The sequence below is a fragment of the Panthera tigris genome, chromosome B2 (genome assembly GCF_018350195.1).
Source record: "Panthera tigris isolate Pti1 chromosome B2, P.tigris_Pti1_mat1.1, whole genome shotgun sequence".
In the NCBI taxonomy this organism is placed as follows: Eukaryota; Metazoa; Chordata; class Mammalia; order Carnivora; family Felidae; genus Panthera; species Panthera tigris.
In genome coordinates this window covers 74734523-74751041 of record NC_056664.1, presented here as the reverse complement: position 1 = coordinate 74751041, position 16519 = coordinate 74734523, and the positions used below count along the sequence as shown (strand labels likewise).

The 16519-nt window shown below is 34.5% G+C and overlaps 1 protein-coding gene across 4 annotated transcripts in view; it reads left to right on the top strand.

Moving 5' to 3' along the window:
* SNAP91 (synaptosome associated protein 91) overlaps positions 1–16519 on the top strand; it is a 144371-nt gene that overhangs the window by 60188 nt on the left and 67664 nt on the right. For all 4 annotated transcript variants that reach the window (XM_042986748.1, XM_042986747.1, XM_042986746.1 and 1 more), the window contains exons 8-10: positions 3979–4085; positions 8490–8531; positions 14115–14185. In XM_042986748.1, coding sequence (XP_042842682.1) covers positions 3979–4085; positions 8490–8531; positions 14115–14185 — 220 coding nt within the window. The remainder of the gene's footprint in view (positions 1–3978; positions 4086–8489; positions 8532–14114; positions 14186–16519) is intronic.

The window sequence follows — 16519 nt, the reverse complement described above, 5'->3', positions numbered from 1 at the left end:
TACTGCCTTTACAATTTTCTTAGCAATTAAACATGCGAAGCCAGGGGCACCTGGATGGCTCAGTTGGTTAAGTGTCTGACTCTTGATTTCGGCTCAGGTCGTGATCTCACAGTTCATGGGATTGATCCCTGTGTCGGGCTCCGTGCTGATAGTGCAGAGCCTACTTGGGATTCTCTCCCTCTCTCTTTGCCCCTCCTCTGTACCCCACCCCCAAAAGTAAACAAACTTTAAAACCATGTGAAGCCATGTGATTCTCCTTGATTGTCTTCAACATCTACTTAAATGCAGCTATTTTACTTTATTTTGACTTCAGAAAGAAGACTGTAGTAAGAATGCATTTTCTCTTTATATTAAAATAATAACCATGCAATATATATATTTTTATTTCATCTAATTTGAAAAAGATAGTCTGTTGGCTAACATTAGAAACAGAAAAGGTGAGTTGTATCTTCATATTAAAGACCTGACTTCAAAAGACGTAGAGGTGTGCATTCTTGCCTCATCATATTCTGGTGTTGAGTGGCCTTCATTCAACGTTGCTGTCAAATTGCTCATGTGAAAGTAACATTCTAGAAGATATGTACACTTGCTATCCTGAGTGTTTTGAGACAGGTATGGTTTTTTTGTTTGTTTACTAAGTAGTGCTGGGAGTTAGGTTTATAAATGCACTATGGGTTAGTTTTAATTAAAGACTTCACGAACAATTCTCTGGATCTAATGTTGGAATCAGTAGTGGTGCTGCAAATCTTTGCAAACATTTTATCACTATGATGAAACTATGATGTGCGAGCAAGAAGATGCTTTCCTTCTGATGAATGCTCATTAGTAATAGTCCACATGCACAGCCTCAGTGTACTTCACAAGATGAGATTCTTTTTCATCTGGTTCTTTTCATTAGGACAGTTGTTCTGTGAAAATTAATACTAATATGACAAGGGAATTTATCAACACATTATAAAGATTACGTTACAAAGGCCAGATTTGACTTTGTCTCAGTCGGTTAAGCGTCTGACTTCAGCTCAGGTCATGATCTCGCGGTTCATGGGTTTGAGCTCCACATCAAGCTCTGTGCTGACAGCTCAGAGCCTGGAGCCTGCTTCAGATTCTGTCTGTCTGTCTGTCTGTCTGTCTCCATCTCTCTCTCTCACACAAAAATAAGCATTTAAAAAAATTTTTAAAAGAATATTAATTTCTCAGGGCGCTTGGGTGGCTCAGTCAGTTAAGCATCCAACATAGGCTCAGGTCATGATCTCACAGTTCATGGGTTCGAGCCCCGCGTCGGGCTCTGTGCTGACAGCTCAGAGCCTGGAGCCTGCTTCAGATTCTGCGTCTCCCTTTCTCTCTCTGCCCCTTCCCCACTCATGTTCTGTCTCTCTCTGTCTCAAAAATAAATAAATATTAAAAAAATAAAGAGTATTAATTTCTCTTGGCCATACCCTAGTCTGAGGGGACAAGGGAATCTCACAGGTTCACTTCTCAGTACATGTTGCTTTACTGTGTCATTACCACTGTTACAGAAACAATTATGAAATTATAACCTAAAGCCATAATAATTTCATATTTTTTGTTCCCATATCCTAAATTACCATGAAAGGTAAGAACAGTTTAAAAAGTATCCAGAGGAGACAAGTTGCTCAAAATTCTGATGCATTAGTTCTAAAAATAAATTGAGATTATTCAGTTGATTCTTCTTTTTGTGTTATTGCTGAAGATCTGATGCAAAGAAATAAAGTTAGATTAGTAAAGAAAAGTAATTTAGACATTTGAAAAAAATTATGTGAAGATTATTTAAAAAGAAAGAAAATTATGTTTTACCAGAATAAATCATTTTTTTCAAAAGTTTAAGTTAAAAAATACTTGTTCCCTTATAGCACCATGATTCCATCTGTAGCATTAGACAACAGAAATGGGTGGATAAAGATTATATTTGGCCAGTTTTTTAAATTGAAGCATAGCTGACACACAATGTTATATTCATTTCAGATGTACAACATTTTGATTTGACGATTCTATATGTCATCACTCAGTGCTCACCGTAAGGGTAGTACCCATCTGTCAGGATACAGTGTTATTACAGTATTATAGAAGGGAAGGGAAGCAGTGTTATTACAGTGTTATTGACTGCATTCCCTATGCTGTACTTTTCATCTCTGTGACTGACTTATTTTATAATTGGAAGTTTAGACCTCTTAATTCCCTTCATCTATTCCAACCACGAGTTTGTTCTCTGAATTTAAGAGTCTGTTTATTTTTTGTTTTGCTTTTTAAATTCTACATATAAGTGAAATCATATGGTATTTGTCTTTCTCTGTTTGACTTGCTTCACTTAGCATAATACCTTTGGGTTAGATTTGACCATTTTTTAAAAGCCTCACTTCTGTCTCAAATCTCAAGTGGAAAACAGTATGTGTTTGTTTTCTTGATCTTTTTCTTCCCTTGAATGCCCTACAGCGGAGGTCTGTGTTAAATGTAAAATTACCCAGACTGTCAACAGAAGGTAATGAGTAGCTACCCTCAATAATTAGTTCTTTGTGTAATTACATATTATTAAACCTTTCTTGAGAAAATTAAAAATACTTTTAAGGTAGTAAAATTACATGCTGAATGAAATTAAGAACTTTAAAATATGAGAGAATATAAAAATAGCATGAGTTTAACAATGTGAAAATACAACATAATGAAGAATAGTGAATCATCTTCAGTTATGATCTAGAGTTGTCTGGAAGCTAGGGCAGGGTCTACTGTGTCTCCATCTGCAATGTCAGTAATTATTGACTGAATGAACTGATGAATGAATGGCTGCAAAAAAAAATACTGATAAAGTAATGGTTTCCTTCCAAAGATGTATGGAGAAAATACACTCACATACTGTAAGTATAATGGAGCTATAGTACCTTACTGATTGTGAATTCCAGTCTTGGGAATGCAAGAGAGAGCAGCAAACGGATCCTCCTCTGTTTTTCTGTCTAGGAAGTTGAAGGTTAAGAAAAAGGATACAATTATGTATTAGAAAGTCATGATGAGTTTGGTAAACCAAATGGTTTTCACAAAACTCCACTACTTTGTAACTAAGAGACACATTATAATGTTTGAAAAAAATCACTTATGGACAACAAAAGTATCAATTTATAAGGAGTGTAGACAATTTAAAGAATTCTTTAATTTGATAAGTTTATTGCTTTATGATGAGCTAGCAAGAAAATAAGAATGCTGTAGAACACAATCATAACTTTTGAGATCATCAGCAAGTATTTGATAAAGCAGGGTACTGGGACATATGGATCATGAGTTTCACTTGTGACATTTCATATGTTCTTCTACTTTAATTGTGCTTTTACTGTTTAAATGCCTTCGTTTGAGACACCTAGAACATAACACTGTTCTTAAACTTTGCAGGTCTCCTTGGTTAGGTGCTTTAGTACCTCATGTGGGTTTTAAGGCCTGGTGTTTTGATCCAAACATTCATTTAGGTGTTTCGAAAATTGTGGGTTTATTAATTTATATTTTATTTTTTAATATTTATTTATTTATTTATTTTTGAGAGACAGCACAAGCAGGGAAGGGGCAGAGAGAGATACAGAATGTGAAGCAGGCTCCAGGCTCTTAGCTGTAAGCACAGAGCCCAATGAGGGGCTCGAACCCACTAACTATGAGATCGTGACCTGAGATAAAGTCAGACGCTTAACCCACTGAGCCACCCAGGCGCCCCATGTTTACTTATTTATTTTGAGAGAGAGAGTAGAGAGCACAAGCAGGAGAGGGGCAGAGAGAAGGAGAGACGGAATCCCAGGCAGGCTCTGCGCCGATAGCCTGATGCTCACAAACCATGAGATCATGACCTGAGCTGAGATCAAGAGTCCGATGCTTAACCAACTGCGCCACCCAAGCACCCCTAGGTTTTAATTAATAGTATTAACATAAACTTAGAAGAAAATTGAATACAATAGCCTTTTCAAAATGCTTGTCTATCTCTTCCAGAAAAGTTTTTTGAAATGAAGAAAGGACAATGTAAAGATGCCCTAGAAATTTACAAACGATTTCTAACTAGAATGACGCGAGTATCTGAATTTCTCAAGGTTGCAGAGGTAAGTAATATTAAGCTTTGTTGGAAAAACATTCCAACAAAGAATATTAATTTTGTTAATATTAATTTATGTATCTGGAGTCAATAGTAGGGTTTATAATATGTCAAGACATTCTGTCCCAGAGCCCCAGTGTGTTAGGATTGGAAGTGAACTCAGAGGTCATGTCTTCCAGCTTCTCATCCACAACTGTATTCTGCACTCCTGCATCCCAGTTAATGATCATTCTGTGTTCAAATACAGGTGTCCTGGACACTGAGCAGATTCTCAGCTCTGCAAGGTGGTTCATCTCCCCTTCTAATTAATGGAGATCTTTGATTGTAAGGAAGGGCTTCCTTTTTACTGAGCCCTGTGGGAAAAAGCCCTTAGGAAAGTCTGTGTATTGTTGTTAGTGTGTAGAAGTCATAAATATGACCTTCTTACTTTGTCAATGACTTAAACACAATGAAAAAATTAAACAGAAAATTTCATTAATTTTATGAAGTTTATACATTGTTTCTTAAGGATATCTCTTTGTTCGTAATCATAATAACTGTGTAACCATACAGTTGGTGTTCCTGAGGTTACCTGTAAGTTAGTGTTTTATGAAATCTAGTTATTGATGAATACTGATATTGGAAGAGATGACGTTGTTACTATAGTCCTTTGGCAGGATGACCAGTTGGTTCTTCTCTTACATGTCAGTGAACGAATTGTTAGCACTAACTGGAATGCTGTGTAAGGGGGGGTGCTGAAGCATATGATGCCATGGATATTGGACATTCATCCCATGTTTTTGCTGTTTTTGCCATTTTCAGAATATAACGCCAGAACAAGCATTTTATACACACAATTCCAATGCACTCTAGTCCGTGCATTATCTATCTTTCAAATTTCATCTATTCACAAGGAATAATAATTGTCACATTCATATTAGGAGACTAAAATAATGTTACAAAGTGCTACCTCTTGACCTTTGATCCAAATAGTTTGTAATCAGAATAAAAGTCTTTTCTTGTATATAATATGGGAAGCAGTAAAGAAGAGTGTATAGAAATTACATATACATTAAAGCATATTCATGTGTACTTCTCATGGGTTTATTGATGTTGGTTGTCTTTAAGGAAGGATAGAATTGCTTGAAACTTTCACTTTTGCTGCCACACAAGTTTTATTTTTTGTATTTGATAAGATTTTCCTGTGGTTTAGCCTTAGTTATCAAAATAATCTAGTAAAATTTTCCCTTTTTTTCTGTGAAAAGATCAGTAATGCCTAAGCATCAGAGCAGAACATCCTTTCATTGTTTAATTAATACTTGGTGCACATGCTAGTCAGTTTTCCTATCTCTTACTGTATACATTAAGGTAAGGAGCTGGGCATGTGACAGCCTGGGGTATATGTTTCTCTAATCGCTAAGGCTGGGTTCAAGGTCTTCATGAGAAAGGGGGTATTTATTGATTCATTCTGTATTTTTTTAATGTTAATGTTTGTTTATTTTGAGAGAGAGAGTGTGTGTGAGTGATCAGGGGAGGGAAAGAGAGATAGAATCCCAAGCTGAGTGTGAAGATAGAATCCACACTTAGTATGAAGCCTGGCTCAAGGTTCAGTCTCATGGCCATGACATCATGACTTGAGCCAAAATCGCACATTTTACTGACTGAGCCAACCAGGCGCCCCATTCTGTTTTTAGATGTAAAACTTTATTTTATGTCTCTTGATAACCTCATGTCAGCCTGGGCCCATGTCAAGCTGTCGAAAAGAAAATATATAGAAATTCAATGTCATTCTGAGAGTTTTTCTTCAAATAACTGAATACAGTATTATACTTTTATTTGAACGTTATGACCAGGACTTTGTTATAGAATGATACTAATTTACAAAATTATTTTTCATAGAATAAATGCTAACCCACAATGGGCTAACAGTAACCATTTGTGTTTTCTTTATTTAAGTTACATTGTTCATAATTTAGACATTAATTGTTTGAATACCAGTGTTGAGTAGTTTGGTTATGATTGGTAAATACAGAAATTTCTTAACACATGTACAAAGCTTCCCTCTCTACCAGACGGCTCTTGTGTGGTGTGCATATGTGTGGACTCATACCAAATAGTTACCTTGTAGTTAGTACCATTTTCCTGAAGAATGTACAGAAGACTTGCAGAATGTCATTTTTAAAATACAACTGTGTATATTGGCTATTTGGCAAATGTTAATGAATTGTCTGCCATACTAAAAGAAATATAGACTTGTCAAACAACTAGTATGGAAATATTCAAATATCCCAGAAGAATCACTTAAAGTGTAGAAAACTTCCCATGTTTTGAATTCTTACAATGAAGTCTCCTAAAGCAGAGAACTGAAACTTTGTAAAATGGTTGTTTTATAGGTAATAGGCGTTTTTGCTAAACACACTTCCTTTTTTATAGAAGTAAGTTATTCTTAGTTTGCTATTCTAAGATAAATACCAAGTCGTAGGAGTTATATCTCCCAGAATATTTGCAGACAGAAAGTGATGAGATTTCTGTAATACAGCCACCCCTCAGCTCAAGCCTTCAATTACATTATGGTTCAGAAGTTCAGGTGAGTGAAAATAGCAGTGTCAAGGAAGAATTCCTAAATTATGTCTTTCTGTTCAAGAAAGTTGTGTTAACTATTTAAGAGAAACACATCACCTTTTGCCAAGATGATCCCAGTATTAAAGATCCATAATACTTTAATTTCAAACATGCTGACTTCATTCATATTAATATTTTAATGGATCACCTAAAGAGGTATTAAAATATAGAAATAAAAGGAATGAAGTTACCTTAGTTTATAATTTCCATAATTTGTAATATTTAAGTGAGTTTAGGGAAGCAGGAGTAGCTTCCCTAAAGTCAGAGTTCAGTCATTAGCAGGTAAAGTCTACACATCTGGGAGGAATCTGCAGCCTAAGTTGCTCTAGAGGGATGAGGGTCAGTGCTCTACCTCATTGGTTCTTCACACTAGGCAATTAATGCTCCCCTCACATCCCCAGCAACCAATGTCTTGAGACATTTTTAGTTGTCGCAACTGGAGGTGGGGGAAGTCTACAGGCATCCGGTAGGTAGAGACCGAGGATGTTGCCAGTATCCTACAGTGCACAAGACAAACCCCACCAAAGAATTATCCCAAGATGTGAATAGTGCCAAGGCTGAGAAACCCTGCTGTATATAGAGAGAAAGCAAAAGAAATAACTTAGTTAAGCATTTGTCACACGGGTAGATTTTCCGACCTCCAGTTTGTCTTATTGTCTTTGTAGGAGCCGAACATTTACGCTTCATGTATTGGCTTCTGCATTTCCATCAACATCAAAGCAGTTCATTTCTCAAAGAGAGAGACTTAATTTAACCCACTTTGTTCCTTTGAGCCTAAATTTCATTATTTATAAAATGAGAGAATTTAAGTTATGATTTGTATTTTTCTCCAAATTTTTATTTTGAATTGTTTTAAAATCTACAAGAGTTGATAGAGCATGTAGTCAACACCTATATACTCTCTTCGTTGATTCACTTCATTAATATATTACCATATTTTTGCTTTTTCTTGTTCTTTCTTTCTCTTTTTCTGCTCTTCCTCCCTCCCTTACCTCTCTCCCCAAGCTACCAACACTAAAAATTCACATATGCTTTTACCTAGTAATTCCATTTCTATAAATGCATCCTACAGATGTATCCACGCAGGTGCAAAATGGTGTGTGCAACATTATGTGTAAGGCAAGAGACTGGAAGCAACTTCAGTGTTTGTTAATACATGACTCGTATAAATAAATAATAGGAAAAGAAGCTGTTGTAAAAATAAGGAAACTCTATGTGTTAATGTGGATATAGGTCTAAGATATATCATTAAATGAAAAATATAAGCCCAGTGTATGTAATACACTATTATTGTATAGTAACATGGGAAGTAAATATGTATTTATAAATTTCCTGTTTCCTTGGATATACATAAGGAAACTCTGGAAGGATACATAAGCAACAAACAAAATGGTTCTCTGTGGGAAGAGGGGTGGATACTATACTCTGAACAAGTTATTAAGATGAACATTCCCTGTCCAGAGGACTTACTGAGTATAATTAATTTAAATTTAGTATAAGAATTTTGTTTTAGGCTTTTAGTTGCCATTAGCCTTGGAGGAAACCTTTACATTTTATATTTCAATTTCTTAAGTCTTTTTTTGGGTTCCAGTAAAATTCTGTGCATTTGTTATATCTAACTACATTAACAAAATCATTGCTCTGTTATATTGAGTAGAAAACTACACAAAGCATATTTTCAAAGTGAGATTGACAATTCTTTTATACCAGGATTGAGCCGTACTTAACTAATCCTGTGGGTAATCTGTTAAATGCAAAGAAATTAATTTTTAAAATTCCCATTAAGTAACTTATTTTTTTTAATCTGCAGCAAGTTGGCATTGATAAAGGTGACATTCCTGACCTCACACAGGTAAGTGATTCTCTGAATAAAAAGTATAGTATACTTTACTATACCCCTATAGTGGTACTTTACTAAACCACCATAGTGGTTTGCCATAAATTACCTAGGGCATAGTCTTGTAAGCATTTAATGCATTTTGAATTTAAGTCAGCCAACTTTCTTGGAAATTATTTTGGCTTGCTTATTTTTTCTAGCTATTGAATATATTTCTGGAGATAATGTGAAGATTTTCCTGCCCATTTAACACAGTTTCTTCTTTAAAGGCAACTGAATTTACTTATTGAGACTGTGTTTTCATTCTTGAACTTGATTCAAAATGAAACCTTGAATAATGTTTGAAAAATGCTTTATGAACAGTGACTATTGGTAGGCATGTAGTCAGAACATTAGGAATGTTTTTTCTGCTATTCTCCTAGTTTTTAACATTTCCCAGGTATGCACTGATTCTTGACTCCCCTGTGAAGTGGAAGAAATTCTGTAAAAGAACCTTTAAAAAAAAAAATGCTAGTGGTAGATAAGTGATTTTTCGAGGGACCATCTAGTAAGCAAAAACAATAGTGGTGCTATCTTATCAATCTTTTTATGTGTCAAGAGGGCACACTGTAGGGTTCCTAATATGTAGAATCAAGACCATTCACGTGTGCAGAATTACTTTGTGACTTTTCTCATAATTGGCAGGAACTGTTTTTATTTAATCAACTCTTTACTCTGTTATGGTAAATTCTATCCCAAACATGTCCTTTAACTAGAGACAGTGAGATGATAAGAGAGAATATAGAGCTCCTTGCATACCACCAATGAATGTATGAGTTTCCTGTCTTCATAAATAAAAACTAATTGTAATAGAAGGAAATGTTCGTAATGAAAAATACCCAGTTTTTAATAATGTCAAAATGTATATAATAGACTATAATCCCTTGCAATGTTTTTAGATTTAAAATAAGTTTAACCTTAAATTTTTATTAAAAATTAGAGAACCCCAAAGTAATAGTCTCTGTATTTATGTTATTAATATACCAACTAAATACCAATAATCTTTCATAAGTAAAATTTTGAGAACAATTCAAACATGATGGCATTGTACTTTTTGCCTTAAAAGTTGGGAGATCACTGCTTCTAGTAGACAGAATATTAATATATTTTTGCTATTATGAGAAGATAGTGTTCTTTGATCAGATATGTACCTGAATAAGATATTAGTATCATTTTGGATATGGTTTAGATATTAAGTATGTAAAGTACCATTAAAAATTTTTTATTAGATATGGACGCATGAATTTAATAACGCTGTAATAAAAAGTGAAGATAATCAGTATGCTTTCATTTTAAATTATTTAATGATAATAAACATTTACATTGTAGTTTGGTAAAATAGCCCAGATAAATAATACATATTAACCTAAAAAAGGTAGATATTAAAATGTTTTGCTCAATGAATAGCTTTTAGAGATAGTAAATCACCTTTATTTAAACTGTATAGACCGCTCTCACTGTGGAATAAAAGTAAAACTATCATATCAGGGAGGCTCTCAGTTAAGAAAATAGACCCTCATTTGTCTCAGTTCGTACAGTGTTTGAAAGAGACAAAGTTTAAAAGAATGCTTAAATACCTTTTTGTTTTTAAAATTAGAAAATTGTAGGTATCATTGAAAGAAGGATTCACATACTTGGGTTTAATTTTTAATGTTACTATAGTATTCATTATCACTTATATAATCTCCTCTCAAAAAGTCCAGAGACATATTGTTTAACGTTGTACATTGCGTTACTCTAATTTGGAGAACAGATATCCAGTCCTTAAAGAAGGTAAAGTTGTGCCCTGGGTATTCTGTGGTAGAGATTCATTAGAATCTGGTATCATTCTTTCCTCTGCTATTTTAGTGTCCTTAAGAGCCACATAAACTTCCATATTAACATTTATTCTTAAATTACTTCTTCACACACACTTAAGCATTCCCTAGTTAATTTCTCCAGCATATACTTAAATCTCAATACAAGAGTATTGAGTGCTTCTGTAATTTCTTAGTAAGTAACCTAATTGTGATTTCTGTTAGGATTGTGACAGAGCTAAATATACTTCCTAATTCTTATTTAGAACCCCTTCCATAGGTCTACTGGAGGCTTCTAACTGATCTGGCAGTTTAGACCCACTATGATGGTATGGTCAGGCAGAGCTGGAATGTGAACTATTCTAGGGTTAGTCTTTTAGACAGTGTTAGACCATGGTTAATCTGGAAATGGGTCAGAGATACCAGGTTGTGTGGACTCAGTTTAACACCTTTGAGATTAGGTTCTCTCTGCCAGTTCCTGTGTGGCCATTACAGCCACTGAATCTAGCTGTGGCAGTGAACCAAAATACCCAACATGGAAGAGGGCTAAGGAGGAGCTGGAGGTCAGAAGGCTACCTACTGACTGGGAGTAAGAATAGGCTGCTTGTAACTGGAAAGATGAGAATTCTTACAGCAAGGTGGAGCAGAGGAATTTAATGGACATCATTTTGGTTGGAAAATGCACAATAAATACCAGTGTGGTCATCTGTAGCCCTCTTTAAATAATTGTGCATATAATATCATCAGAACTGCATTTAAATGATTTATGAACATCAATGAACTTTTAACAAAACATTCAAAAGTGCTATATTGGGTGAGAAGAATAATACAGTATCAGAACTGCTTCTTAGCACTTTCAAATGGTTTCTGAGATCTAATGATGAAAAATTTGAAGGATCTTTTGGTTGCTTTTTTTCCTGTTTGGTTTTAATGATGCATTAGAATCTAAAGTATCTGAATTGTAGATGAATGCTTCCTTTTTGATCCTGGGCTCACAAGTCGGATTTAAATTTGTTCCAAGAAAAGGATTTTCAAAATATCATTTCCTGTTTGGGGTGTGTATATGTGTATGTGCATTCCAAATTTAAAATACCTCTGTTTATGAAAAACATCTTAGGTTTTCTTATTAGGAATTCTGGTTGATCTGAAAACTGCTGGTAAAGAAAAGTTAAAAAAAAAAAAAACAAAACACAACTGTCCCACTGATGAATGGATAACTGTGATACATTGCTATTACCTGTTAGCTTTCACAGGCTGACTCTGGTCTTTGGGTTGGTGTTTTCCACCTGATTGGCCCGTTGACTTCAGCATTTTTAAAAATAAGGAACTAAAGATAACTGCTAATTGTAGTTTGTTATTTTAAGTTCCTTTTCCAACAGCAGAGGTATTCTCAAAGTTTTGTTCCTTGGAAATTTGACACCGTTTTTGTTTATTTGTCTACTATATGCCAAGTTCTACTCCATGCCATAGATAGAGTTAAGGCAGCTGATACTGCTACATTTGTGAATATTGCTATCAAAATTGTTTTTTCCTCCAAAAACACTTAAGGAATTTATTTCTATTACACTTCACATGTCCTTATAAAAACTATAAATGATGAAGCATTTTTAAACCTATAAGATAAAATGCTCCAAATTTAATTGTATCTGCAATTCATTACAAAATAACTCCCCTTAAAGACAAAAGTCAGTTTTGTAGTCTGCTCTTAGTAAAAAATTGTTTAACTATTACGATTTTTGTGACTGGTACTTTATTTTAAACTTTTCATCCTTAAATTATGAAAAAACCTTGCAAAAAGAATGGAATTGCAAACTGTCCTCTGGGTTTTTGGTTTGTTTGTTTTTAAGAAACTAAGGAAGTTTATAGGTGAAAACACCACCTCTTTCTTTGTTATCCCATATTGTTCTGTTTTGTGACTGTAAGTAGCACTTGTCTTTTTAAACCGTTTTAGAATCACATTTTCTTTACTTTGCATTTAACATTTAGAAGACCTATGTCTTATAACCAGGGAGAGGTTCTGTGGCTTGATGTATTTTTTCCTTACTACAATCCCAGTGAAAAAAAATAGAAATATGAAAATTTTGAAGTTCTATTCCCAGGCTTCCTAGGTTCCATCGTTATGGCAATTATAATAATAAGTATTATGAAAATTAGCATGATAATGTTGAAGTTATTGGGTGTTAGTTTGCCTAAAAATTGTGAGGCTCTATTTTTTTTCCTTTTAATAAGGCAATGCATATTCTGTTTATTAAATGAACATGTCTTTATAATATAGTGTTCTATAGAGCAAAATTTTCCTTACATCTTAAATTTTTACCTTTTTTAAACTTAGAGATATACTCTTATTTGCAATTTGTTGGAATTTGTTGAGTAAGTCTACTGTCACCTAAGTTATATTTTTAAATCATAATTTTTATAATTTTCTAAATTTACTACATCCCCTATAATCATTACTCTTTCTTTTCTAGAGTCCATAATGTTTTAGATAATGGTCACAGGTCTGACTCTTCCTACCCTACCTCCATCACTTTGATGAAGTTAATATTTTTGTTCACTTAGTAACTTATATTTATAAATTTACATGTTTGGCTCATTTAGTAATTTATATATATAATAATCATACAATTACATATAGAATAACCACATAATTGTTAAGATGGCTCATGAATCTATTGGTGAAATGAAAATGGTATTAGATATCTAGAACCTTTAAAATTAAAAAACTTTAATAAGAATTTTACTTTGTCATTATAGGTACAATGTAAAATGTACAGTTGTTTGAATTTCCTTGAATTCTGTGAGCTGTTTTAGCAGTTAGCATATTAAAAGTCTTCAAAATCAATTTCATATTAATTTGAAGGCTGTTAGAATTTAATGTATCTATAAATGTAGTTACATATTTCATTCGTGGAATGCTGTTCTTTGAATGCTTATGCTGCTATTAAGGTCTAATTTAGGTTAAAATTATTTAAAGATGACATTAAATTTCTAATGTTTGAGGAATAGATGGAGTGGAATATATATATGAACCTCATATTTCTCTTTCTAATATACAGTAAATGCCATCACTTTGTATTGCCTAAAATGTTATTATAAAAACAGTTCAGGTACCTTTTAATAAAAGAGTTAAATATATTAAATTTGGCAATACACAGTAGTTTAACATTATCATATTTGCTAAAGTATTTATTATGTATATAAATTAAGTAGCTCAGTAATAAGAAAATCTTAATTGTTGTTGACTATTAAAGTTGTATTCTTTTCTCCACAACTATCACTTACCCCCCCCCTTTTTACTTAACATAGTAGCAATTTTTCCTAACATGTCAGTCAAACAGAAATAAGTGAGAGTTTACTGTATTTTCAAACCTCTGTAAGTTTGTGTTTGGGCACTTATATTTCTTACTTAGATACAAATACCTATTCTTTTTTCATGTGGTCTTATGGAAATATATGGTTAACTTGATTTGAGTTTACTGCATATAAATAGTATCATAGAAAAGTCTATCCAATGTAATCTCTACACTGAAACCATGCTGTAGTGCTATTTGTTATGCAGTGGGAGTAAGTATATGTACGATGGCCTGTCTGAGATTCCATGGAATTTAAATATTTAAGTGCCAAAAGACTTGGAATGAAATCATCTCACATATGTATTGGGGTCCACCCACAGAACTCCACCATACAAAGTTACAGTGATGTTCCAGTGTATTTACTTTGAAAGAAAGCAATGCAGACATTTATTTTTACTTTCTTATTGTAGGCTCCCAGCAGTCTTATGGAGACCCTTGAACAGCATCTAAATACATTAGAAGGAAAGAAACCCGGAAACAAGTACGCATTAGTTGTATATTCTAAATAAGATTAAAAATGCTACAGTCGTTCTTTATAAGAATGAGATATATCATGCTACCATGTATACTACTACAGATTTAGAGTATGCTTTATTGTAATTCTTCTAGGTTCCCTCAAAAACCCCATTCATCCCCTTGACTTGTGGCAATGTGACCCCATGTATAGGCACTCTTTCTGCAGGCTCATGCAGCAAATTAGTAGGTTGTACATAGGTTGCCTGAACTTGCTGACATATATACCTGCCCTTAGAGGGGATTCACAATATACCGAAAAAGAGTTGCTCATGTTTAAAAATTGAGGCTGTTGTTATTGGGCATATGAGTAAAGCAGTTTCACAGGTAGCCTTGAACATTCTTTTACACTGCCAACCCTGTTGTGAAAGAAAGCAAAGCCCTCAAGTATAGTTTTCTGCATTTTAGACTCTCCTTACTTGAACCATTCAGCATGGCATACTGCTGACATTTTGCTCAGACATCTTTTTCATACAAAGAATAGCAATCAGCAATAAGTCCGATTTTACTGGATTTTCATTATCTTTGTGTTTGGGCACATACATTTTTCACTATTTTTACTCATTGCATGCAAAAATGTCCAAGTTCCAATTTTTTTTCTCTTCTCTCTAGCAAGTATCAAACTGGTCTATTCACCAGACCCTGTGCTTTTCAGTCTTTGTGCCTTGCTCAAATTACAGTTCTGCTAGTCTTGGATACCGACCTTCCTTGTCTCCGTGTGTGTAAATCTTACCCATCCTGGGAAGGCTACCTCATTAAGCCTTCCTTAATCATGCACTACTCTGTGTTGTGGCCATTTTATTCCCACATATGTGGTTTAAATAGATTTTCTGAATCTAAAGTTCGGGGACTGTTTTATACCTCATTATCTCCACCTATTCTCTCTACAGAGTCAGCTTGAAATCTGTCTTTGTTGGTCCCAGCTTTTTGTTTATTTCATTTAGATTGACAGCAGAAGTTGACAGAGATGACCTATGAAGTGATCATTGCAGGGCTGTATGCTGATGATGGATTTTGCCTATGATATAGTTATCAAAATGCAACCTCTTTCTGCTTTCTTCTCTCTCGGCATTTGCCCAGAATCTAGATTCATGTCTCAGTGTTACTTTTTGCTTGTTGTTTCATTAGCTAAGTGTCATTTCTATCATCCTTTCCAACTTACTATAAAGATCGTTGCATATTTTAAATTTTCAATGATAAACAGTAGTGTAGGAATCTCTCAGGCAGTTATGGCAGAGCTGTTGGGTATGATGCATGGCAGGACTTCTCAGGGGCTCTGTCAAGGTTATCACCACAGTACAAGGTCTGCCCCTGCTTCATCGTGGCCATGGATGATCAGAATTTTGTGGATAAATTGATGTCAACTAAAAGACATGAGAGTACATTAAGTGACATGGGAGTATGTTAGATGACCACTTCCAGTTATTGCTGGGGCCACCCAGTATTAGAGTATCTAAGAAGCCAAAGGAGTTGTATAGGATTCGAGCAAAAGGAGGCATGAAGCCTAAGAAATGTCCCTGCTCCTTTGATAGAAGGACCTCCAACTAAGGAAATATGCACATCCCCTGGACTTAAAGCCTCTCCCTTGGGCAATGCCTGATACGTATTGGTGAAAAGTCAGCTGGTCTGTACTCTTACCCTCCTCAGGGTCCCCCACACCCTGCACAGAACCACACTTTCCCCTTGTTAAATCTGCCAATGCTGCAGTCAACAGAAAAGCAGCCTATAGGGTGAATTTTATTAGCCCCAACTTCAAGTCTAAATTCGCCCCCTTGTGGCTGCTGCAAGCTATTTTTGGAAAACTTAGCTATGTACACATAGTCACATTTCTAAGAGCAGGGAAACAGAATTTCAGTGATCTTCTGTTTTGAATTACCTTTGGCTGAGCATAATGTTTCTCTCTCCTTTAAAAATCATTTTATGCTTGTCATATTTCTTTTCTGAATTGGCTGAGAGACTGAATATGAACTTGTCTTTTGCTTATTCCCTATTTTTAAAATAAATGAACTATAGTAGTTAACTGTTTTCTTCTTTGTATGTTTGTGCTTACCTGGGAACTTAAGTGAAGGGTGAGTACTACATTGAGTGGCTTTTTTGCATTTGGTTATTACTGAGAATGCAAAAAGCACTCTTAAGACTCCACATTTGGTATTTAGAACATTTATTTAAAACTGATTTCTGTCAATTTTACACATCTGTGTTTTTTCATCATACTTTTTTACTTGTCTCCCAAGGTGACTGGCATAAATGGTTTTGCTTTATTTTGGTCTTCTCAGATCAAGATTACCAGTCTCTCTTAGGT